This window comes from Trachemys scripta, chromosome 2, assembly GCF_013100865.1.
Source record: "Trachemys scripta elegans isolate TJP31775 chromosome 2, CAS_Tse_1.0, whole genome shotgun sequence".
Lineage (NCBI taxonomy): Eukaryota > Metazoa > Chordata > Testudines > Emydidae > Trachemys > Trachemys scripta.
In genome coordinates, this window is record NC_048299.1 from 254,244,915 (window position 1) to 254,271,986 (window position 27,072).

A 27,072-nucleotide genomic window follows, 5' to 3' on the forward strand; every position below is an offset into this window, starting at 1 on the left:
CATCTGATCAGTTTGAGAAAGGTTTGAAATGTCCTAAAAATTTCACAGATCCTGCCAGCCTAGCTCCTCCTAACTCCAAAAATGGCTCTCACCCTATTTTTCAAAGATTCAAAGGCCCTGTGACTTAATTATGCCCTCCCATTTCCTGTTAAAATTTCCCTCATCCAATTAGGGAATATAAAAAAAATGTTACATGACTAATTTTGAATAATTCACCATTCAAGGAAAAAGGACATGTATGATTCAATTATTCTCTGTGAATATTACAGCCTACTTTCATCCCAGTCTTTGAGTGTTCACGTGTCCCCCATTCCCAGTTCAAATGTCCCAGAACAGAGGTTGTGCCAAAATCATAGTGTAGGGCAGTGATCAGCAACCTTTGGCACGCAGCCTGTGAGGGAAATCCATTGGCGGGCCGGGACGGTTTGTTTATCTGCAGAGTCCGCAGATTCGGACTATTGCAGCTTCCACTGACTGCGGTTTGCCATTCCAGGCCAATGGGGGCTGCAGGAAGATGCGCGGGCCAAAGGATGTGCTGGCCGCCACTTCCCACTGCCCCCATTGGCCTGGAATGACGAACTGCGGTCAGTGGGAGCTGCAATCAGCCAAAGCTGTGGACGCTGCAGGTAAACAAACCATCCTGACCCACCAGTGGATTTCCCTGATGGGCCATGTGCCAAAGGTTGCCGATCCCTGCTATAGGGCTTCAGAAGTGAAAGGATCTAGATTCACAGCTAGAAAAAATATTAAGACAGTTCTACTATTCTAGAATCCAAAGGCAACTAACTATCATACAGGCTAAAAAACCCTCAATATAGCATAATATGTCATACTAACATGACACCTATATCTGATAATCTAAAAATAAGTCAAAAGCATTTGGGGCTAAGTCCTGAAAGTTTTACCAAGTTTTTACCCATTATTTACTCTGCCTTCAGTAGAAATGTTGCCTGATGAAGAGCTGAGTGAAAGCTAGGTGGAGACTTTTAGGATTAGCCCCAATTCATAAATTCTCAAAACACCATCTGTCAGGCAGGTACTGATGATAAACTACATACTGATGGTATCTGTCTTCTTGTTTTTAAATGTGGATACTACAGAAAATGTCCTGTCAGCACAGACATACATAGTTCCTGCATATTCTGATAAGAGAACCTTTGTGGCCATTGCTGAAAACATTATGCAGTTGAATAAACTCCCTCACATCCATCTCAGCCCTAACAAAGGCAAACACTCACTAGTGTATTGCAGAAGGTGGTTTTTTTTTTTTTTTATTTATATTCCCCTCTTAATTCCACACAACCACAGCTTTAGCTTCCGTCACAAAATAAATGGAGAGAAACCAAACCAAACCCAACAATATAACAAAAGCCAGAATGAACTCCTTGGTTTTGATTCTCTGTATTGCAAGCTAATATATAGGCTGCCAAAATGAAAGGGAAAAAAATCAGAAAAGGAGGGGCTTTTCTGAGAGCTTTCATTTACTGAAGATCCCATAACCAAGGAAACCACTTTCTTTGTCTGTACATCCTTGAGAATGGCTGCCTCATTACACAGGCAAAAAAGAGACGAAGAAACAGGTTTTTAAATGAAAATACTACTACTAAAAGTTGACAAACTTGCAAGAGTAATTTTTATTGGTCTTCTATTCTAGTCTTTTTTGTTTGATTACCTTGAGATTAAAGCTATTTTAATATTACCAGATCTCTTCCTTTTTTGTCATTTTTTGTTAAGGTGACTGTGATGAAAAGAATCCCAAAGTGCCTATTTGATATTGATAAGAATGTGAGCATACCCATAGCTGCATTTTCCTCCCTCTCTCTCTCTTTCTCTTAACACACACACACACTTTTATGACCACTTCTGTTGTTAATGGCCTTTCAGAATTTCCATCCTAACCTTTTGTTTTCAGGACTTTATTCCAGGCAAGGTGTGATTCTTTTGTCTTTTTTTTAACAATATTTGAAACGGATCTATCTGGACATTTAAGATATAAAAGTACAATTCAGTGCTGAAGCATATGTTTGTTTGTACTCCAGTCTCTCTCTCTCTCTCTCTCTCTCTCTCTCTTTTTAATGGAAAGTTTTTAGAGCATTTAGCCTACAATTTGGATAAAGTTTTTGGTCTGGGAAAAAGTACAAATTGTTTTGTTTTGTAAAATAGATGTTGCACATGCGTAGTAAATTTTTTGCTATTAAAAAACAGTTACTAACCTGTTCTGTAATTGTTGTTCTTTTAGATGTGTCACACTTGTCCATTCCAGTCTTGGTGTCTCTGAGGCCAGGGCATGGCCACTGGAACCTTTTTCCCCCAGCAGTACCTTCTAGGTGGCTTGAGCTCCCCCTGGCGCCACTACAGTCAGTATAATGGCCAAAGCCACCTTTAGCCCTGCTCAGTTCCTTCTTGCTGAAATTCCAATGTAGGGGGCAGGAGGGCGGGTCATGGAATGGACATAAACAATATGTCTTGAAGAATAACAGTTACAGAACAGGTTAGTAACTACTTTTTCTTCTTCAAGTGATTATGTATGTGCATTTCACTCTTGGTGATTCACAAGCCATAGAAGAGGAGTCCATTTTAATACAGGTTGGAGAACAACTCAATGCCCTTTAGCATCATCTCTGGAAACTTGCCCAAAAGGACATCAAGGCCAATTGTGACCTCGTCAACTGAACTGTGACTGTGTCATGCAGAGCGACGTTAGCCAAATATGCATATACAGGATGCAATCCACAAAGAAATTCTCTAAATGGAGAGTGATTGACCTCTCTCTCTGTCAGTCACTGCTATGAACAGCTGGGATAATTTACAAAAGTGTCTGGTTCAATCTAGGTAACACTGAAAGGCTTTTCTGAAATTCAAAGTATGCAAACATTCTTCCTCCCTTTTTGTATATGGTTGTGGGCAGAAAACAGGCAAATAAATTGGCTGGTAATTGTGGAAAGAGTAAACCACTTTTGGGAAGAACTTCAGATGAGGGCACTGGCAAACCTTATCCTTAAAACAGATTGTATATGCAGGCCACAACATTAATGCCTGCAGCTCCCCTACCCTTCTGGCCACCAGAATGACCACCAGAAAAAAAAATCTTCACTGATAGAAGCAGGAGAGAAAAGGTAGCCAATGATTCAAATGGGGGACCCATCAGACTTAACAATAGTACGTTTAGATCCCATGAGGGAATAGTGTTTTGCATTTGAGGATATGATTTAACTAAGCAGTTTAAAAACCTTAGGGACATGTCATTGGAGAAAATAGAGTCACTATTCACCTTAGGATGGAAAGCTGAAATAGTGTCAAGATATACTTTGGTGGAATTAACTGCCAAATCTTGATGTTTCAGGTTTTATAAGTAGTCCTGAACATGTTCAACTGAAGAACTGTTCAGTAACACCCCATTTTGGTGAGACCAGATGGGGCTATGCCTCTGTTTAGCAAGGTAAGTAGCTTTTGTAGAAGGCTTTCTACTATATAGGAGGATCTCTTGAACCTCTTTCAAGCAAGACTGCTTTCTAGTGGAGCATCCTTGCAGTTATGTGAAGAGATTGTAGGCTCAGGTGAAGAAAGCAACTAGGATCCTGGGAGATTTGGTCATAGTCCAGTAGAAGTGACATTGGAGGTTTCACTGACAGTGCCAGGAGAGTGGAGAACCAGTGCTGGGGGCCATGCTGGGGCTATAAGTCTGCCTGTCCTGGTCCTCTCTTATGTTTAGCAATACCCTATGAACGAGCAGAACCGGTGGAAGAGAGAAGAGGGTTATGCTTGACCACATTAGTAAAAAGTCATCTGTACTGGCATGTAGGCTGTGGCCCTGTAGAGAACAGAACTGCTGACACTTTTTGTTGGACTTTGTTGCAAGTAGGTCTATTTGGGGAAACTCCTACTGCTGGAAGAAGTATCTAGTCACATATGGGTGAACAGACTATTTGTGATTTGTAAATTACTCCTTGGGGAATTCTGCAACACTGCACAGTGCAGAATTTTGCAGAAATTAACATTATGCACACACAATTTACTTTCCCCACAGAAATGGGCCGCAGTGCTGCTAGCCGCCACTAGGAACCACTGGACTCATCAGAGCCCAACTTGCACTTAGAAGACACTGTTGGGGGAAGAGAGCGGGAGCTAGAGGGTTCCTGGCGGCTGCAGTTCCCAGCACACCCTGAGGGAAGGAGAGGGCAGCACACAAGAAACTTTGTGCAAGTCTGGGACCGAGCATCAGTCTGTTTCTCCCTCTGCATCCCGTGGCTTCGGGGCGGGGGAAGTGGGACAGGTGTCTGGCCAAGTTGGGGGCACAGCTGGGCTCTGGGTGAGAGGGGGTGTAGGTATCTGGGCTGGGGGGGTCCGCGGTTGGGCTCTGGGGAGGAAGGGGTTCAGGTGTATTGGCCTGGTGGGGCACAGATGGGCTCTGGAGAGAGGGAATGGGACAGAGAAACAGTAACTGGGTTGTCGTAGGGGTTTATTTAAATCTCTACTCCTGGGGAAAATTTTGTGTGTGTTTGTATTGTTACAGACATACTTGTGACAGGTATTTTGAAATAAATTACCAAAATAATTGAAACTGGTGTTATTTTGATAAATAAAATTTGCAGAATTTTAAAATATTGTGTGCAGAATTTTTATTTTTTTTTTGGGTGCAGAATGCCCCAAGGAGTAGTATATGATCTGCTCAGGTGGTCTGCTAGGTCATTCTGCATGCCCTGCAGGTAAGATGCTTCTAGATCTACTGAGTTGGGAATACTCCCAGAATAGACTCATTTCTTGACACAGTGGAGAAGAGTGGACACCCATCTGCTTGTTGAGGTAAAACATTGCTGTTGTGTTGTCTGTGAGGACTAATAGGCTGCCTCCCCTGATTTGTGATAGAAATACCTTGCACAGCAGTCTTACAGCTTTCATTTCCCAGACACTGATGTATAAAAGTAAGTCCTCTGAGGATGATTGACCCTGTGTCTGTAGAGAACTTAGGTGGGCTTACCATCCTAGGGCCAAAGCATGTTGCTAGCATGTGAGTCAGTTGCAGGTGGGCAATGGAAAGCCTACACATGCCTTGGCTGGATTTGTCCACCAATCTAGAGAGATGAAGACATGGGAGAGCACTCTTACCACAGAGTCCAGTTGATAGTGGCTTATTGAATAGACTTATGGCAACCAGCCCTGAAGAATTTTGAGTCAGCCTGACATATTGAACCATATAGATGCAAGAAGCCATGTGACCTAGAAGCCTCAAACAATTTTGTGCTGTTATGATCAGGTGACCCTTCAAACCAATTGCTCAAATTGCCTGGAACCTGGAGTCTGGAAAAAAACCCTGTCTTCAGATGAGTTCAGTAAAGCCTCTATAAACCCTATCCTTTGGACTGGGGAAACTTTTCTGTGTTGATTAACAGTCCCAGAGCATTGAATGTTGACTGGATCATGGTAACACTGCTCATACCTGCTATCTGGATTGGACCTTGACAAGCCAGTCATCTAGGGTAGGGGTAAGTCTGCATTCCTGATCTTTGAAGGAAAGCAGCTAATACTGCCATGACCTTTGTAAAAGCTCTTGAGCTGCTGATAGGTCAGAAGGTAGTATAGTGAATTGGTAACAATTTTGATTTACCAGAAATTGGAAGTACTTCCTGTGACCTTTAGTGATTGCCACATAGAAATAGGCATCTTTTAAACTGGGGGCAATGTACCAAGGTCAGGAGATCAGGTCATAGGCAGTTATGCCTAGTGGTCGGAGTGGCAGTCAGGCCTAAAGGTCAGAGTGGGAGTCAGGCCTTGTGGTCAGAGTCCAAATGCCAGAACCAAGGGTTGAGACAGAGATGCAGTCAGGAATCAGAGCCAAGGGTCAGAACCGAAGTCAGAGTACAAATGCCAGAGACAAGGGTGAAGACAGAGTCAGGTATCAGATCCAAGGGCTGGAACCAGATTACCAGGAGTCAAGGAAGGCAGGAGCAGGGCTGGTTCTAAACCAGGAGCAAAGCTGGGACAGGATGGGAACAAGGCAGGGTGCAGGACAGGATTTGGGCTGGAGATGTGGAGGAACAGAGCAGGAACAGGGTTTGGTGAGAGACAAGCACAGGGAGACAGAGTCAGTGAGCAGCCAGCAAGCTGCTGCTGCTGCTGCTGAGCTTAAGAACTGGCTTGTGGGCTTCTTCAGCCAATTAGGCTGGGCAGTCCGTCAGACAGCCTTTTTGGCTCATTAGAGTGTTCAGTATTGTGTGCAGAGTATTGAGCAGGCACAACTTCAGAGCCTTACTCCTGCCCAGGAAAGGGATAACAGAAGTTAGGGTGACCATCCAAAACTTTATCCTTTTAAAGAGTTTCTTGAGTTGATGCTGATTTAAAATTGGGCTAAGACACCCTTCCCTTCCCTTTTGGAATTAGGAAATATCGGGAATAAAATCTGTTCCCTCTGAGACCAAATGAACCTCCCCTATGGCTCCCAAGCAAAGGAGCGCCTGCGCTTCCTGGACAAGGAGTTTCTCATGAGAGTGGTTCCTGAAGAGAGATAGAAAGGGATGTGGGGGAGGAAGGGTAGAAGCAAACTGGAGACTATATCTCACTTCCACAGTGCTCGAAATACGGGGAGTGGTATATCAACATCGACTGGCCCATCAAAATGGCCGCCTGTTCAAAAAGTGGGAAATTGCAGTACCAGAGGTTGAATCAATGGCAGTGGTGCTGGGGGACCAGACTCTTTTAAGGATGGAGACACCACCACTGAGAGGCAAAGCAGGTTTCTTGTCACATAAGCACCAAGAGTGGAATGGACGTGCAAACACTTGAAGAAGGAATGTAGTTTTTCACTGTGAATTTAGACTAATTTAGTCTGGAATGAGGCCAAGGAGCTGACCTATTCTTTCCTTTCAGTTCACAGGTTTAGCCCATTTGTTTCCATTCAACTGCTTTTTACTTTATATAGTATCTTTGCAAGGCAGCGGACCTGATTTTTATTTCACACTGCTGGAGTAACAACATTAGTCAACTGAATTACATCAATGTACAAAAGGGGCAGAATCTGGTCCAGTATCTCAAGTTGTTTTCATTTGGGAGATAATCCATACTTTCTCCAGTTAAGATCCCTACATAAAAGTCTGGGGGCTGGTGAAACTTTGTTGAAGCTGGTTGGAGTAATAGTACCCTTTATTCAGGATAAATGTAAATCACAGTTAATCTCCTTTTGGAGTAAGATAGCTGAAGCAATAACAGCCACTATTGTCAACATCAGCATATGCAAGACCTTTCAGGAGTTATACAGATAGAGGGGTTTTAAAGAGGTTTAAATGAAAATCCAGAGGACTGGGTATTATTTTGGTAGAGCTGTGTTTGTGTATGAGCAGAAGCAGCCAAAAAACCCTACAGGAGCAGACAAAGAAGACAGCATGGAGAGCTTTTGGGGTAGCATACTGGCTGGGGAAAAGGATATTGAGCAAGTAAGCTACAGCCACTTGATTCCTACTGTGTTCAGAGGAACGGGACTTTGGACATTCTCTGAAAATATCAAGATTCCATCACAGAAATGCCTGATTTTATCATCAACTTCTTCCCTAATGTAAACAATCTGCAAGACTCTGAATATTGGCTAACTACTGGGGTCAAAAGGGGTAATAATATTATTATTGTATATTGGGCCAATCATCCTATATTAACATATATTAGCATATAGAATTAATTTAAAAACAATTATCAAATCTAGCATAGTAGTCTTGAAATATTGTGCAAACCAGCACATAAGACTTGTGGATGACCTGGAGAGGGGAGGGAAGAGGTGCAGTCATTAAAATCAATATGGTTTGGTTCTGCACAGATGGGAATGAAGAGGTGAAGCATGAATAAAGCTTGCATAGCACATGTCCTAGTAAACCCAGCTATAGGATGAATGCCACATGTGTTATTTTGTATCGTAATTTCAGTGTTAAAGAGTTTTAAAAGATGAAGAAAGATGGCCTAGAATGAACTGGAACGTTAAGCAAAATACCTAATCAGTGTTTCACAGATTTGTGGTTGTGATGAGTACTTCTTAATACAAAGAATTTCTAAACTCCGTATCCCAGTACCCAAAAAATGATGAGAGTGAGAAGTACTAATAATATGTGAGCATCACACACTACCTAACTTGCCCTAAAATCAAGCCTTAGCAACAAAGAATGAGTGTAATCAGAAAGTGTCAGAATCTTTTTAAACATCCAATGAGAACACTTTCACTTCTGCAGCAGGAAGGCTGCTCTGTGAGATGTACATGCGGGAATACATAAATTTAGAGTTTTGTATTAAATAAGAAAAAGGCACATATTCTCATTTTCACTGTCAACACTGTGTAACATCAGTCCATCACTGAAGGAAATCTACATACATTGAAGAAAAATGCTATATTATCATTCTACAACTGGGTCAATCATCTGTCCTATAACAATGACGTCAGATGAGGAAAAAAGGATCCTTTGTACCAAAATTTTGTTTTGCCCTCTTCTACACAGCGTATACTTTCCAGTCATGGATAATTTTCTCATATGATGACTTGCAAACTCCTTCCCATAGACACATCCTCTCTAAGAGCATACCCTATCTGGCTCCAACTACCTTTCCAACTTTCTTAAGGAGATGGATGATGCACCAGCTTTACTTATTTCACATTCAAACCTGACTCTCTTGGCTAGTTATTTGATAACAGTCATAGGCTATTCTGGGAATGTCTATGAGGCAAAGGCAACCTCAGTTCAACTGGACCTTTGCTCAATCAATCTACTGCTCAGGCATCAAATTCCAACTCAATATTTTAGCCTGAACTGGTGACTGCATATCCATGGGCTCCCTGGACTTCTCTCTTATTTCCTGGAAAGATTTCCTAGGAATTAAGAAAAAGGGCCAGAGGGGCTTCAAGGACATCTCATAGTGAATACCTCCCCCAACCCACACTCCTGAGACATCATCCTGAACAATATCACTTACTGGCAAAGATGGTCTTCTCCTGGGTCTTCTCCTATCCAGCCTGAAAAGACCCTCCACCTTCCGAACTACAGAAGCCACCACATAACTGACCAAATAGTGGGAGGTTGAGAGCTTCAGTATTTCCTAAATTCATGGCTATGACAGCAAAGTTGCCTGCAGAATTCCTTGACAGGACTGGGTACCCCTTTGAAGAGGACATCCTCTCTCCCCCACTGGAAAGTCTGGTTACTGGTACAACAGTACAGGGAAATAGTAAGAAAAGTCTTCAGGCTTCTGCCCAGCAGGTAGGGATGAAATATGTAACACAATCTAAGAAAAAGATATGGATAGCGGTGGGAATTCCAAATTGGAGCTCCTTGATAAACCACATTTCTTTTGTTCAGGCTGGGATACTTTGACTTACTTCCAGATCATTGGGAACATATTATGTTTTGCAAAATGTGTAAGAGTGATCACACTTATAGTCTGGTGGGTCACATGCTTTTCTGGGTCATCAATACTTCTAGGCGCTGCTCTTCTATAGTCACTGACAGAGACACTCTGACAATGGAGGGCAGGGTACTCTTTAGAATAATAATGATAATGATAACCTTCATTTATTTTACCAAGTATTCTTCAAGTAAAAATTTTTATTTTCTTACACACTAGTTTGGTTACTTTGATAGAGTACCCTGTCCCATTCTGCCAGCACTTCTCCTTTCATATCTGTGAATTTAGGCATATGGGTTGTCTTGACTGTTCACTCATCAGTAACTTATATTGTGGCACTAGAGGCATCTGTACCTGCTAAGGCAGTTCCCACTTTAGACTTACCAGGCAGATACTCAAGACAAAGAAGGCCTTGGTTGTTGGGTCGTGTATAACAGCTAGGAAGGGTGGAACAAGCAAAAGACTTACATCAAGAAAAGCCTATGAAGCTGTTCAGTCCTTTAGGAATTTGAAGTAAGTGGGTACCCGATAGGTCTTTTGCTGCAGTCCAGAGTTGGAAGTCAGCACCTGAGAGTACCATCAGGCACTTTTTGGTCTTGAGGAAGTTTCAGCCACAAGGTAACTGAAATTCCCTCCATGGATGAACTATTGAACTGAGCCATTCTTTTTGGGTGACAAATCTGAGGAACTGTCCCAGACTGAGGTGTCAGTAAAGGAGATTTTGGAACAAATTGATAAATTAGTTTAGTCATAAGTCACTTGGACAACATAGTATTCATCCAAGAATTCTGAAGAAACTCAATTATGAAACTGAAAAACTACTAACTGTGGTATACAACTATTGCTTAAATCAGCCTCTGCACCAGATGCCTTCAGGATAGCTAGCATAACACTGAATTTTAAAAAAGGCTCCAGAGGTGATTCTGGCAGTTACAGGCTGGAGAACCTAACTTCAGTACTAGGCAAACTGGTTGAAACTATAGCAAAGAACACAATTATCAAACATATAGATGAACATGATATGTTGTGGAAGAATCAACACCCAAACAGATTCCATCCAGAGTATTATTGTTTCGTAGACATTGGAATATGTAAGCCACATATTTTAATAGCTTTTCAGACCATATGGTTTCATTGCTTTCACCATCATCATCACCATCACGAATGTTTTGGCTCAATGGGCTATCTATGCCTCATCATTTCTTCCTCTGTTTTTAACTATGAAAAAGTTCTTCGTCTACTATCAGGGTCTCTTAGCTCAATAAATTTATCTTCAAAATTATGTGATAAGCTATTGTACACTAGGTTACATTCAACTGACTGTACTTTAATCTAATTGCTGGTCTTTTTCTTATTGTTTTCCCCACCTACTTGAATGTCTTCTACATTATTTTTGTCAGATTTATTTTTGTTGGAACTTTGCTGTGTCAGGAATAATTTATTAGCCATGACCTGAAGTGGTCTCCTTTAAAAAAAATCACCCATAGATTCCAAGACATTATATCTGAAATATTATATTTTCCTAAACTTAGAGGTAGAGGAAACTTGCATTCCAGATACCATGGCCTGGTATCTGTGAGTAAATTCTGACATTTTTATAGTGACTACTATAATTGAATTAGTTCTGGTTGCTGTCTCATCTAAATGCAAACTCCTCTATTACTAGTAAGCTATTCAAGACACATGTTTCAACATGTCTTCTTGATCAAGCTGAGTCTGTCCTTCATTCCTACATTTCAATTTATATGGATATTTAGTGTGTTACCATTCACTGCATGCTGTTTTTAAAAATGTTGCTGCATTTTTTTTGGATCTCAGTATTAACTTACATTTTGAGAACTAAACAAACCTGTTGTTCCAGCTGTTGCTGTTGCTGCTGATGATGAAGAGCTGCAGAAAGGCAGGCAATTGCCCCATCCACTTAGTGTCAGCAGGAAGACCAGATATTATATAACCACCTGATCTAACGCTTGTTTTTGGAGTATTTTGTATTAAGTATTGTCACAGGACAAGATAACTATTTAAGAGGGGTTCAATCCTAGATCTGTACTGTTGCTTGTTTACTCATGGAACAGAGGTATTGTGGGGCTGATTATTCCCGGGACATATGGGGACTATAAGCCTTATGGCAATGTATGCTGGGGGAAAAAAAAGGAGAGATACAAGATAGACAGATCTCTTTTGTCAGGGTGGTGAGAGGCCCATAAGGATCAGGAGCTGCTTGTAGGCCCTCCCAGTGAGGGAACCTGCAGAGAGAAAGGTCACCAATGAGCTGTTCAGTGAGAGGAAAGACAGAGGAAGGAGTCAGACCTGTTGTGGCAGTTTGGAACAGGCTGGTCAATCCATCCTGAAGAAAAAAGCATGGATAGGAAACATTTCCTCTATAATTTAAAAACCATTTGTATTCTATTCTCATCCGTATCTGTCCCTCATTACTGTAGTATCTGAGGGCTTTCCAGAAAGGCAGCAAAGGATGTGACTAGCATATTTGTGTGAGGCTTCATTAAATCAGACCCCACAAGGGGTCTCAAGTTTTACCAGTTTTATTGTCATTGGGGGGGGGAAAACAATAAGGAGTGAAAAAGTGGGTTGAGGAAGTAGCTTCTGCCAATAAACATAAACAAAATTTAGCTTTAAAACAATCCATCTTGAGAGATACACTGTATTTTTGAGGGAAGGGTTTCCTACTTTTGTCCCTCCTTGTATTTTATTTGTTTTTTTAATATGCTTTCCAAAGGCAAATGTTCAAAACAAATAAATTTTATTAGACAGTTTATATTTTAATACTTAATGTGGTGACTTCACATGGAAAGGATGTCACTAAACAAAAAGATTTTCTTATCACAGATTGGTCTCCACCTTGTTCACCTCTATCTATAGCAAATTCTGAGGCCATTCAGGCCACTGAAAAAATAAAAATAAAAATAAAAGCTTCCATTTATGTCCCTATGACCTTTTTTCCTGTTCAAGCTACTTTTGAAATTTTTGGGGGGCTATTCAAACTCCAGGGACAGGTTTTAATTCCTGTCCTAACAAACTAGATACTGTTTCATCTTGAATGTTAAAGCCATTGAACGGGCGGGGAGGAAGACATTTTGAGCCTCTTCAGGAAATCAGTAAAGCATTGAGGATCTTATTATGGATTCTGCAATGTTACATAGATAATTAATGTATTTGAAAATTATACTGGATAAAAGCTGTGATAGTTACACACTTGGCCTTCCTTGAGAACTTGAGAGGGATATTAATCTGTTTCAGATTTTATTAATAACTTTAATCCTACTCTTCAAGTCTCTAAAATATTTCATATTTCAGATAAAAATATATTTCCTGTGATTCTTGCTAAACTGACCCTACATTCTGCTATTGCCACTCTGATATTGTCAAGTGTTTGGTTTTGAATAGTTGATGACTTATATTTGAAAAAATATTACTACTTTTCCCCCCAAGTTAAGAAAGTACACATTTTCCCAGATAGAGCTAAAAACACATCTATACTTTAAAAGAAAAAGAAAAAAAAATTGCATGCTTTGGGTTTTAAAGCCTTGGTTATTTTTTGCTCCTAAACTATGGCTTTACAAAGATCAGAAAAAATAATCTTTTCTTAGAATTTGTTGATTCTAGTGAATTTTATCTTCCGCAGAAAGAAGTACCTGAATTAGACAAAGACGGGAAACTCATACTTTGTTGCCATGGATTCGATTACTTGTTTTTGTCAGTTGATTTCCTCTACCTTACTTTATTATGATTCATTAAGCAGAAAAAAGAATATATATGCAATATTTCTACTTACAGATGTAGCCCATGATTTTAGTTTAGTGTTCTCTTATTGGATGATGTTATGATTAACATGTTATGTCACATATAATCATTGTATGTTAAATAGAGTAAAGTTGTATGATTATGGAAGTATAAGTGAACACTAAACTAAAGTCATTGGCTACATATGTGTGAAACCATGCAGTTAGAAATTATATATATTAGAAATTATATGTGTGTGTGTACATATAAATATTACATATTTTAAAGAGGTGTGGATAACTAATTATTTTGAGTCAAAATAGATAATATGTTTAAGTTGATAGCAATGTCCTTTCTGACTTTTAATATACTCATGATCAATTATTGTCTTTGAAAATATCTGCTGTCCTTCACCTATAGATATTGCTTTATATCCATAACTTCAGGGAATGTCAGTGGTGGAAATAAGGTCTTAAGGTTTCATATAAACTGAAGTACAGCAATCCATTTCCTCATCAAAAATTTTGCTTTCTTCCCTGAGGAAAGAATACAACTAAATCTTTCATTCTTCAGGTTATAAATATTATATTCAATAGGAATCTCTATTTCTGATACTTCTAAATGTTTTTTCCAGTATTTATCATAGAGCTTTCCCCCCACAGAAAATGATTTCACTTTCTCGTATTGAAAGAATCCAGTAAAATTGTGAGAGGCACTCTGTAAACTCAGAGATACAGTAGTCACAGTTTTATCTCTGTCACTTTAAACTAACAATTTGAAGTGTGTTTTTCACATTTTATTACTACAAAACTTGCAAAACATTTCATTTATTGCTAAGATCTCTATACTAGACCTGGTTGAGGTATTTTTCTAAATGTTTTGGAACACTGTTTTTTTCTTAGAAGTGCTCTGTTATGTCATCCACATTAAACCAGACTCATCTATCCCTCCTTAATTGTCAATTTAGCTTCAACACTGCAAAAAAAAAAATGTTTGTGAGCAAACATACTAATTAACAAAATGAATTTCCTATAGCTATTCCCTTCTGCATTCACCTTCTGTGAATATTTGAACCATTGAGGTGATTCATTAAAATGGATATTCACACAATACAGCATTGCACTTGAAATATTCAAGATGAGATGGGACACAGTTCAAATAGGAGGAGAGACTCTGAATATTCATTGTCATAGCCCTGGCACAGAGGCAATTGGACTACTTATACATGGGAATTACCACACCCTTTGCAATTAGAACTGTGCAATTAGCCCAGAAGGCCTGTAATTTTACGTGAACAGAAACAATGAAGACCAACATATGACGTCCATAACCAGTGACAACCAACACAGCTTGTGCTATCTGTTACCATTGCTGTTTGGAAGTGTTCTCCCTTGTGCTGAGCAGTGTATTGGTATGGGGGTACAATAATCTTATAGTTTGCATTATATTATCATTATTTGTGGTGCTGTAAAGTTTTGTTATGTATTGCAATTTGCATTAGCTGGTTGGATTCTCTTTCTTCTGTATCGGATCAAGTTCAGTGCTGTGTAGTTGTGGGATGTATAGTAAATTGTTTTGGTTCTGGTTTACAGAATTTTTGTAAATTTTTGCAATGTTTATGCCGCTGGAGGGGAACATGAAGTTGTCTAACAGGGTGATTAAGTCAGTTTTAGGTAAATCTGTTGGGAAATGCTTGGGGTCCCCAACCTGGCTGCTTGGGGGAAAGACACTGCTTTATGCAACAGGACTTAAACAGAACCCACTTTTAAAGGTTTCCAGGGGATGATTCTAAAGGAATCTCCAGCCCTTAAAATGGAAGTATAGTGATAGTTATGTATTACAATGTTTAAGCTTTAACATCTGTTTTACTTCCAAGCATGTGCCTGGGGTTGACAGTGGCATACCAGATGCAATGTCTCATTTTCAGATCAACAGATTTCAGGATCTGGCATCAGAAGCCAGCAAGGAACCCAAAAAGATGCCGCTAGCTCTACGGAACCTTGGCTTATGATGGTTGTCAGTGTAGCACAGAAGTTGGTGGCTCTGTGAACATTATGGAGCTATGGAAGGAGTTTTAATATTTTTTGTGCAATTGCAGGATCTGGAAGGCCTGCCACCAATATGGCCCATTACAGAGGAACCCAACCATCGTCACTCGCCAATTGGTCCTTACATTTGTCAGTAGGCTGAACGATTACCCAGATCCTTGCAGCAGTTATTTAATTTGAAGGTTTCTAGCATGGCAGTCTTGACGCACCGATCTTATGGAGGATACACATTGGTCCCATCACTGTTAATATGCTTAGGAATCTGGTGCAATCTGGAACCCATATGTCATTGTGGACAGGAAAAGGCCTTGTTCAGGGCAGCATTTCTGGTAGCATTTTTTGTTTGTTTGTTTGTTTAGTTTTTCAGATAAGTGACTTAATATCTGGGTCCTGTAGGGATTCTTCTGGAAGGGCTTTGGAGCTGAGGGATATACACTGGGAGGGGTGATTGGTTACGATAACCTTGAAAAAGTCAAAGATGGCTCCAGGAGGCTGGACTGAATTCATTAATCTGTAGGATGGTGACAAGCCCTGATTATGCCCTTTAGAGGCTATGAGGGTGTACATGGTAATAAGACCAGGGAAGAATGGGCCCCTCTTTATTCACAATGATGGGAGTCCACTCACAACATACCAGGATGGGGAATGACACAGTTGGGGATCCCAGCACATGAATTTGGTTCCCACTCAGGATTCCAGCAACAACAGCAGCGGCCCGGCTGGGTATGGGGCCTAGTGCAATTCAGGCAATTGGGTATTAGCTATGCTGAAACATACAGAACATATGCAAAACCCCAGCTGGGGGAATCAGTTTTAATTTTCCATTGGATTTTCAGTCCAAATGCTGGCAGACAGACCAGGCAGACAGCCTCGTGGATCTGTGGGCATAGTATTGTTTACTGAGCATAGGGGAGGAGGTTTGCATCTGGGCCTCACTGGTGAAACAATCTTGAGCTGCAAAGGAGGAAGGAGATGTTATGGGATCAGCAGATGCCCCTTTTGTTCTCTGTGGGGACTTGTGAGTGGACATCAGATATAATTGTGTTTCACCTTTGGGAAAATGATTTGGGAACGTGTAAAGGGACAGACTTAATGATCAGATCTCAGAGGGACTTGGGGCAGATCCTGGAACTTTTCCCAGGAATAAAAATGGTGTGGTCAGACATGTTGCAATGCAGGATAAGGCAAGGAACTGTGAAGCCCCTGCAAGCCAAAAACACTAGGAAGTATGAGAATAGAGAGGTAGCCAAATTTATGGGTGCTATGGGAGCAGTCGGTCATTTCACATCCATAGCATATGGTGCAGCAGAATTATTCAGGGAGGAGGGGGTTCACCTGTCAGACTTGGAAGCTGACATGTTTTTGTTTGATATTAAAGGGGGGCATTAGGAGATGTCTGGGGACCCAGCTAGGATGTGGGGAGGCAGACAAACTAGTTGCTGGTGCCTCCTTGTGGCAGACATCCAGTGCAGGTATTCCACAGGGAAGGGATACAGGGATCAGATAAAATGGATTGGTAAAGAATTAAAAGGAGGTATTATTTAAAGGAGTGGAAACAGGGGAGGAGAGGTTCAGCACTACGACTGATATGGCAGGGAGCTATCCTCCCTCTTCAGAGTCCCTCCTTAACCCTCATTCGAGGGGGGAGATGGTGAGAACCCAGAAGCAGGTTGGCTGGGGACCAGGATGGGTAAGGGGCATGGCAGACAGAAGCCCCCTAGGTATATATTGAAATGATTATGGAATTACCTGCATTGTATATTTTTATCTGTTGGGTACTCACAGACATTTAAGAATAAAGTTGCAGCCTAATTAAATCACATCTAGTGTCTCCTGTCCATCTTCCAGCATAGCTGGACAATGTAAGTACAGTTGTAGTTGTCTGAGTGTGAGTAGCATTGCAGCTTGGCAAACAAAAGTGGGAAGGCTATGGGACCACTGTGGTGGGGAAAATGATTAAACAGTGATTGGGAGATTTTTGAAATATCAGGTGCAATTTACTGAATGTTTTATTTTTAATTATTTTTCAGTTACAAGTATTAAATATAAAATTATAAAGAAGTAAATATGTAAATAGAATACTAAATCTGAAATACAAAGAAAAGAGTATACAATAACTATTCCCACACAGACAAAAACAAAAGTTTATCCATCTCCCACAAAAAAGAGTAAATAAATAAACCAACAATCAAACATTTATATTTAAAAAGAGGAAACCTACCTGGTACTTGTTTATAATACTAGACTTGCTTGCCATGAGCTAATTATGTTTTATGAACAAACCAACAAATGTAGACTAACTCCTCAGTTCTGCCCTATCTCCCCAAAGTTTCCCTGTAGCTTTTCCCCATTAAAAACTTTATTATTTCTCTCTTCCCCATCCAGCGGCCTGATTTTCCATTGCTAGTACCATTTCTAGTAATTTGGGTCACAAATTTAGGGAACCACTTAAGCATGAGCTCATATTCATCCATATTCTGCAAAGCATGTGCATAAGTTACATTGGATTCCATGGAAGCTTTGCTGAAAAGGAATGTTTTACTGAATTGGGGCCTTTCCCCTGTGTAAGGTGGGTATAAAAGACCACCAGTCTGATCTGGCAATGATTCATAGCCACTTGGCAGAAGTTTAAAAGACTATGCAAGAGGTCAGGTAATGGAGAAACTAACCCACCTTTTCTTTCTCCCTTCTCTCACTGCTCCCACATGTCATTCCTGTCTCCACCTCAACCAGTTTACTCACTCCCAGCTCACTTAACTCTTTCCCTTCCACAGTGAATTAGCTACTCCCTCTTACTCTCCTTCCCACTGCACTTTCAGTTTCACAAAATTTAAGACCAGAGGAGACTAGCAGATCACCTAGTTTGACCTCCTCTGTATTACAGCTGATTAAATTTCACCCAGATGCCCCTATATTGAGCCCAATGACTTTAGTGAGACTAAAGCATTTCAATGCTCAGGAGACTAAACTGTTGCGCGCCACTGCCAGAGAACAGGAGAGATCCAGGTGCCACCAATGCCTGAAGCAGTAGCAATGGAATTTATTACGTGAGATATACACAGATGATGCCAGCAGGAGAGGAAGGTGAAAAGCCCAAGGCCTCTGCCAATATGATCTGGAGAATAATTCCTTCCCAACCCCAAATCTGGTGATCAGTTTGACCATGAACATGTGAGCAAAAGACACCAACCAGGCATCTAACAAAGAAAGTTCTCTGTACCACCTCACAGCACTGATTCACTCCATCCAGTGTCCCATTTCTGTGTGCAATCTGTGATGCTTCAAGAGGAAGGCGAAAACAAACAAACAAACAAACAAACCCAGAATACATCTGGCCAACTGTATACTAGAGAAAAAAATCCTCTGTGACCTCTGCAGATGACCACTGGAGCCCTGAAGCATGAGATTTAATTATTGGCTTTATCTTAATGCAGAGCTGCAAGTGTTTTGAGAACGTTGAGGGTAATACAGGAAATTCTGTTCTCCCCATGGCTGACGAAGGAAGGGGACAGTTGATAGATTACATGGTCAGAAACTACTACCATGACCATCCAACCCAAAACTGGATTTAAACATACTTGTTAGAAAAAAATATCTAATCTCATTTAGAAGACTCCAAGCAACAGTGAGACCACCACCACCACAACTGGTAAACTGATGCAATGTTTAATTACCCTCTCCCTGAAGAAACAGACTGACAGAGCCAGAAGAGTATCCAGAAGTCATCTACTACAGGACAGGCCCAACAAAGAAAGTAACAGAATCCCACTAGCCGTCACCTTCAGCCCCCGACTAAAACCTCTCCAGTGCATCATCAGGTATCTACAACCTATCCTGAAGGACGATCCCTCACTCTCACAGATCTTGGGAAACAGGACAGTCCTCGCTTACAGACAGCCCCCCAACCTGAAGCAAATACTCACCAGCAACCACACACCACACAACAAAAACACTAACCGAGGAACCTATCCTTGCAACAAAGCCCGTTGCCAATTCTGTCCACAAATCTATTCAGGGGACACCATCATAGGACCTAATCACATCAGCCACACTATCAAAGGCTCATTCGCATGCACATCTACCAATATATGCCATCATGTGCCAGCAATGCCCCTCTGCCATGTACATTGGCCAAATCGGACAGTCTCTACGCAAAAGAATAAATGGACACAAATCAGACATCAAGAATTATAACATTCAAAACCAGTCAGTGAACACTTCAATCTCCCTGGTCACTCGATTACAGACCTCAAAGTCACAATACTCCAACAAAAAAACATCAAAAACAGACTCTAACAAGAATTGGAATTAATTTGCAAACTGGACATCATTAAATTAGGCTTGAATAAAGACTGGGAGTGGATGGGTCATTACACAATGTAAAACCTATTTCCCCATGCTAATTTTCCCCTCTACTGTTACTCACACCTTCTTGTCAACTGTTGGAAATGGGCCATCCTGATTATCCCGACAAAAGTTTTAATAGCCCACCTTAACTGATTACTCTTGTTATAGTTAGTATGGCAACACCCGTTTTTTCATGTCCCCTGTGTATATATATCTTCCTATTGTATTTTCCACTGCATGCATCTGATGAAGTGGGGTTTAGCCCACAAAAGCTTATGCTCAAATAAATTTGTTAGTCTCTAAAGTGCCACAAGTACTCCTCGTTCTTTTTGCTGATACAGACTAACACTGCTACCACTCTGAAACCAATCATTTCAATGTAATATTATTTCTAACATCAACTTCCAGACACTATTGTTTGTTATGCCTTGTCTGTGAGATTGAAAAGTTCAGTTCCCTATTTACTCTTCTCTTTTATATCAGCTAATTTTTTCCCTCTGTACTATGTTCTGTCTTCTTTTGCTCATGTCCATGTCCATGACCATATTTTGTTCTCTTGGCCAACCTTCCCTTTATCTTCTTCTCTCTTTTGCCTTATGAGACTGTCATAGCTCACTATTTGTCTCCCTCTATTTTTTTCCTTATTCTCTCCAAAACCATCTGTTTACTATCTTTCCAACTTAATTAATCAAATACCTGTCCTTCAATCAGTTCTCAGCACCATAGTCCCATCAGTCAACACCAAATTACTCTCTGGGGAAGGAAATATAGAACCTATCACAGTTTTTTGAAGAAAAAAACTCCACTTCGCTCCCAAACATATGGAATTCAAAAAGTAGCCAGCAGGGGCACTGCTCTGAGAACAACAAAGTTGAGTGAGTGTTACTTGTCTCCATTTTGATTCCTGATGTCAGATTTGTGTCCATTAATTCTTTTGCGTAGAGACTGTCCGGTTTGGCCAATGTACATGGCAGAGGGGCATTGCTGGCACATGATGGCATATATCACATTGCTAGATGTGCAGGTGAACGAGCCCCTGATGGTATGGCTGATGTGATTAGGTCCTATGATGATGTCACTTGAATAGATATGTGGACAGAGTTGGCATCGGGGTTTGTTACAAGGATAGGTTCCTGGGTTAGTGGTTTTGTTCAGTGATGTGTGGTTGCTGGTGAGTATTTGCTTTAGGTTGGGGGGTTGTCTGTAAGCGAGGACAGGTCTGTCTCCCAAGATCTGTGAGAGTAAAGGATCATCTTTCAGGATAGGTTGTAGATCTCTGATGATGCGCTGGAGAGGTTTTAGTTGGGGGCTGAAGGTGACAGCTAGTGGTGTTCTGTTATTTTCTTTGTTGGGCCTGTCTTGTAGGAGGTGACTTCTGGGTACTCATCTGGCTCTGTCAATCTGTTTTTTCACTTCAGCAGGTGGGTATTGTAGTTTTAAGAATGCTTGATAGAGATCTTGTAGGTGCTTGTCTCTATCCGAGGGATTGGAGCAAATGCGGTTATATCTTAGAGCTTGGCTGTAGACAATGGATCGTGTGGTGTGTCCTGGATGGAAGCTGGAGGCATGTAGGTAAGTGTAGCGGTCAGTAGGTTTCTGGTATAGGGTGGTATTTATGTGACCATCGCTTATTAGCACAGTAGTGTCCAGGAAATGGACCGCTTGTGTGGATTGATCTAGGCTGAGGTTGATGGTGGGATGGAAATTATTGGACACAAATCTGACATCAGGAATCAAAATACTCAAAAACCAGTGAGAGAACACTTTAACCTGTCTGGTCATTCAGTGACAGATCTGCGGGTGGCTATATTACAACAGAAAAACTTCAAAAACACACTCCAACGAGAGACTGCTGAGCTAGAATTGATATGCAAACTAGACACAATCAACTCCGGTTTGAATAAGGACTGGGAATGGCTGAGCCATTACAAACATTGAATCTATCTCCCCTTGTAAGTATTCTCACACTTCTTATCAAACTGTCTGTACTGGGCTAGCTTGATTATCACTTCAAAAGTTTTTTTTTTCTCTTAATTAATTGGCCTCTCAGAGTTGGTAAGACGACTCCCACCTGTTTATGCTCTCTGTATGTGTGTATATATATCTCCTCAATATATGTTCCATTCTATATGCATCTGAAGAAGTGGGCTGTAGTCCACGAAAGCTTATGCTCTAATAAATTTGTTAGTCTCTAAGGTGCCACAAGTACTCCTGTTCTTCTTTTTGCGGATATTACAGTGTTGTCACTTAACAATAACAAATACAACTCAGGGGAAAAAGTGTCACTGCATATTTCATATAAGACTGGTCAACTCAGGTTATCCCTTTCAAGTTCTCATTACAGATGGTATAACCTGATAATATTTTCAAGCTCATTATTAGTAATGTCCTATGTTTCTACAGGCAAAAATTAAGCAAAGTTAAATAAAAGTGGGACTTAAAACACTTACTACCTTACTTGGCAAGAAGTTGTTTTGCTTAAATTGATTAAAAAGAATCTGTTCAAGATGCTCTGCAAAAGTAACAGCCAAGCTTTTCTAAGCTTTTTTAAGAAGTTAGCATTTTTGAGACTAATGATTCTCTCATAATCATTTCTCATTTCTCCAAATCTATAATAGCTGTGACCTTAATAAACATGCAGGTAATTATGGAAGAAAAATTCAGTAGATTTTGAATCTACACATGGTATGGGTATATATGGCTTTTAGTTTTTAAATATTCTGCCGCATCATATCTTTTAATGTAAAGAAAAACATTTATCAAATAACGGCATCCTCTTTCTTCTCTGTCAAGTGCTGTGCATATTAAACTGAAAGGAAACACAAATAAAAATAACACATTCCCCTCTACTATAAGTCAGCAAAAAAAAAAAAATCTACTAAAGATTTATGGATATACAGGTAACTCTTTTGCTCATCCATGAATCATTTGAAGCCTAGAGATGTATTAGCTGAAGACTGGCACAGGAAGAAAATCTGAGCTACAGAAACACAGCCATCCCAAAGAAAAAAAAATAGTGTACAAATATATCAGCAAACTGTACACAAGGAATCCTCCCACTGGTATGCTGGCCCAGGCCTTAAATGTACTTCATTTTTACTGAAGTATGCTAGTCTTGATAGTTATGAAAATCCCACTTTATGGATATTTTAATATTCCTCACCTACTACCTCAAGGATAATAAGAAAAAATAGGACTATAATGCTACATTCAAAAATCAAAACACTATCACCACTTTGACCTCTGTTGAAAAGAAAATGTTAATTGCATGCAGTCCTAATAAAGTCAACAAAATAATCAAGAACAAAACATGCTGAATCAAAATTCACTGAAATGGGTCCTTGAAATTATTCCACTGAGCACAGAAGAAATCCTCAAAAAGCATCTCAACTCTGCTCACAATGTGGGGGGTTCGGGAGTAGATTTTGAAAGAGACATACATGGACATCTAGGTCCATTAATAGGAATGTAGGTACATTTATGTCCTTTAGTTTAAACTTGAGAATCTTGTAAAGCATAGGGATGGATAGAGTCAATAAACACTAACTGGACTGTAGATTTCCCCCCATAAATATCTATTGTTAAGAAAAAATAGGACTCATCACAGTCATAAGAGTTCTGTACATGGAAGAAGAGGCCCTTGTTGACTTAGCCCAATTGCTGATGCCTGCTAAAGAAAGGTTGTAAAAGAAGGCAGACAGGCCATTATTACAGTTTCCATACCTAAGCATCTGGTCTCAGTTCCACTCCAGAGTCCAGAAGAAAGACATTCCCTTACAGTAGAGCCAACTAGCATGAATCCGGAATCACAGGTAAATATAGCGGTAGATCCATATGTGATTTGAGTTCCAATCTTATTCCCATTGGGAGATACAGGAAGTTCTCCACAAGAAATAACTTTAAGGGAAAAAATACACATTTTGTATTGAGCATCGCACTAAAAACATTTAATACACATTTTTGACTGGTTAAAATAAACACCAGAGGATAGTCTATTCTGATCTGTGGGAAAAATGGATACAGAAATCTGTGTGCAAAATAAAGAATATGTCATGAGGATTCTCACTCAACATTTGAAAAATATTTTAAAACCGGTTAGAAAATTGTAATGAACAAAAAATCATTGATATTTAATTATCTAGTTTTTGTGAATGAAATATAAACGTTTCTATGCTCACTTTGTTATTATTTTTGTAAAACAGTGCATTTGAGTTTCTTTGGACAGAGGATATATTATATAATTTGTATCTTGTACGTCATTGTACATCACATGCCCTAGCATTTATAAAACACAGAGTTATAATATTGGATGAATTATGTTCAGTAAGTCCATTATTTTAGTCACAATCCAGAGAATTTTCTGATTTAGAAGAAGACAATGTTTTCTCTTTAAAAAATTTTAATAAATGGAAATAGTGCAATTAGGAAAATTAACTTTAATGCTACTCTGAAAAACTTTAGGTTAGATGAATGAGGCCTTAGCATAATACGGAAGGATTGGATTTTGTTATACATAGCACTTCAAAGTGATAATGAATTACTACTTTCTCCCTGGAAGAGTCAAAGCAGGATTTACATACAATATTTCAACACAGAGAGCCTAAATTGTTTTAAAAGAACTCCCATTTTGGAGGGAGGAACTCCCCCCCTCCAAATTAAGTCTGGAATTTCCAAGAAGATGAAAATAATTTTTAATTATGAAATATATAATTTATTAAATATCTTAAACTGTATTTTGGAGTCCTTTGTCTATTAATAGTTGTAGTTGTGTTCTCTCATAAATAGGGATTATTATAAATATTGTATATGAGCTTATCTGTACATTTTGTTAGGGATTTTATATGTATATGCACCCATAAACACTAATTTTGACCCACTTTCCAGAAGAATGGTAGTTATTTGGTTCTTTAGAGGGGAAAACAATGAAATACTGGTTGTGTAGTCCTCAGATAATGATACAAGTCCAAACCTTTCAAACATGGGGGCATAATGCTCCTTTATAAAAGTGGCCTGATTCTCATAAGTGCCTATATTTAGCCACACAAGATTACATATTTTAGCCTTCTTTTTTTAAAGTACCTGTCTCCATTATACTTTATATTCACTACTTCTCTCTCTTAAAGCCCATGCAGCCAGGTGGTGCTTTTAGGATACCAGCTTGTGGTGAAGATGATGCAGATCCTCACCAACCCAAGCAAGCTCCTAAAGAAAAGTCCCTCCCTACTTCTCTGCTGTCTCAAGTGAGTGTGAAAGCTGTACCATGTTCCTAGTGCACCTAGTCAGAGTTCTTGATCTTTAGGGGGTGGCTTGTACCACTGCTGGCTCTAGGAGAGAACAGTCCCTATACTTCACTAGGACGGAAAGCTATTGTGTCTGATCCTTGCACGGGGTATGCAGGGTAGGGTGGAGAGAAACCTTGTGCTCTGTTCGTCCCCCTCTGTGTACCTGTACTAGTGACAGACACCTCAAGAGGACAATTGGGTGTGCACATCCCTATTACCATAAATGTAATCATCTTGATTTTCATTAACAATAGTATATATTACTTTACAAAGATTGGCCTTGGGCCTATCCAGGGAATTCTGTCACAGGACGGGTTCTGCTATTCCACTAAACTGGGGGGAAATATTTTTCTATGTGCCACCTACAAGGAAGGTTTACACACAATGTATACTCACTTTGGCAGTAAGGCCTCTCGTTTCTCCAACTCCATGTTCCATTAGCAAGACACTCAATGGATGCTGGTCCCAAACCATAATAGCCTGGATCGCAGCTAAAAACAACTTTTGTTTTGTACTCATAATGTGAGCCATTCACTATTCGCCATCTCCCATGTTCCAAAGTAAAGGAATTGATGCTTGGACATGTAACAACTTACAAAACAAAACAAATCAACAAAAAAATCCCTATGAGACCAGTATTTGTGGCTCAGGAAGTACAAGTTAACAAGGATATGAAATAATGAATATTTGTTCCTATGAATTCAGTGTCAAATTTTAACCATAACAGCTTCCTATTTGGAGTCTGTGTCTGATTTCATAATCTGCATAGGGCTGAGCTGTAATCCTTATGTATGTGGTCATTAGCACATTGGATCTTTCTTGGCAAAAGGAACTTTTGCCCCATCTCTGGATCCTCCGTTCTTTCTCCCCACAACAAATGAGAGTACCCCACCACCTTCCTAACCGCCTGTCATCCCAAGGCCCAGCATGGTGAGGGAGCACCACAGTTATTCCATGCTCTGCAGGGTTTTGCACACTGGATCCCCAAGACTCACAAGAAGCCTTCTCTTGTTGCTGATCCCCTTTTCCTGAGGGACAAAGAGATATCAGGAAAGGTTCTTAAATTTACCTTGCGGGGTACGTGTTTGTGTCTCTAGAGGCACCCATCTTTTCCCCTTTCCAAAACTCCATAGGATGGGGAATGATCCACATCTGGATGGACCCCTCGCCTTTCCTAGGCTGAGATTTCTGCTTCAGCATGGTGGCCCATTTGGATTTTCATAGCTAATTTATAGCCAGAGAAGTATCCACATGTCCCTGGGGAATTGCATGTGCATTTCCTCCTCAGTGTCGTCTCCTGGAATCTAGGTGATGTGGGGTCATTAGCACGGCGGGGGAGGGGGGGTTGCAATCTGTATTGGTGCTACACTGCTGTACCTGAGGACCAGGCAGAAAGTGATTAGGAGAGTCTAAGATCTCCTTAAGACTCCATGGCCTTAGATTCTGACTTGGCCAGGGGGCTCCTGCCAGCTTCTGAAGCAGGAATGCCAAGGACTTGAAACTGAGTTATTAACTTTAATGTATTCTATAATGCATTTATTTTCCAACTGTCACAGCAGTTTGCAATATATATATATATTGCAAACTATATATATATATATATATATATATATATATATATATATATGATCAAAACAAGTTTAGTGTACTCAAATGGCTCACTCTATTAATTAGCCAAAAACAGAACTCTTAAATAATTTGAAACAGAGCTCCTTTTGATTAATGAAAATAAAATACAGGAATGTTCTTAGAGAGGATTTCGCAGTGCTACATACCTACACAACGAGGTGTTTTATTGTGATTGCTCCATGTACCATCTGGCTGGCAGACTGCAGTAGTAAGCTCCTTGGATGATAGTCTATACCCATCATTGCAAAAGTAAGTAACGCGGGTGCCAACCAAGTAATCTGTAGTTAAGATTCCACCATTTAATGGAGCTTTAGGAATTCCACAAGATATTGCTGAATTAAAAGAAACACAAACATATTATTTACCATTTTGTGATAAGTAATATCTTGTCTCAAATGCTTTAAGTATCATGCCACAACATTAATATACTTGTGAGGAGGGATTAGTAATTTATTAGTGTATATTTTAAGACCACACAGACTTCATGGGTTCTAAATTTTCAAAGGAACTAAACCTTGGGAGGATTATGGCTCATTAATCTGTCCTTTTAAAGGTATCTGGGGTTGGGGAGGAAATGAGAGTTATAGTTCAGTAACCCTCTAGCTATCCTTTCAGATTGCAGAGAATTATGAATGATGATGCAGTATGGAAGA

General features: G+C 40.0%; 1 protein-coding gene across 1 annotated transcript in view; it reads right to left on the bottom strand.

The window, feature by feature from the left end:
- Positions 1-27,072, bottom strand: part of CSMD3 (CUB and Sushi multiple domains 3) — a 1,107,808-nt gene that overhangs the window by 97,971 nt on the left and 982,765 nt on the right. Inside the window, exons 42-44 of the mRNA XM_034759587.1 lie at positions 26,566-26,751; positions 25,187-25,381; positions 23,232-23,405 (exon numbers count right to left, since the gene is read on the bottom strand). Of these exons, the coding sequence (XP_034615478.1) occupies positions 23,232-23,405; positions 25,187-25,381; positions 26,566-26,751 (555 nt within the window). The remainder of the gene's footprint in view (positions 1-23,231; positions 23,406-25,186; positions 25,382-26,565; positions 26,752-27,072) is intronic.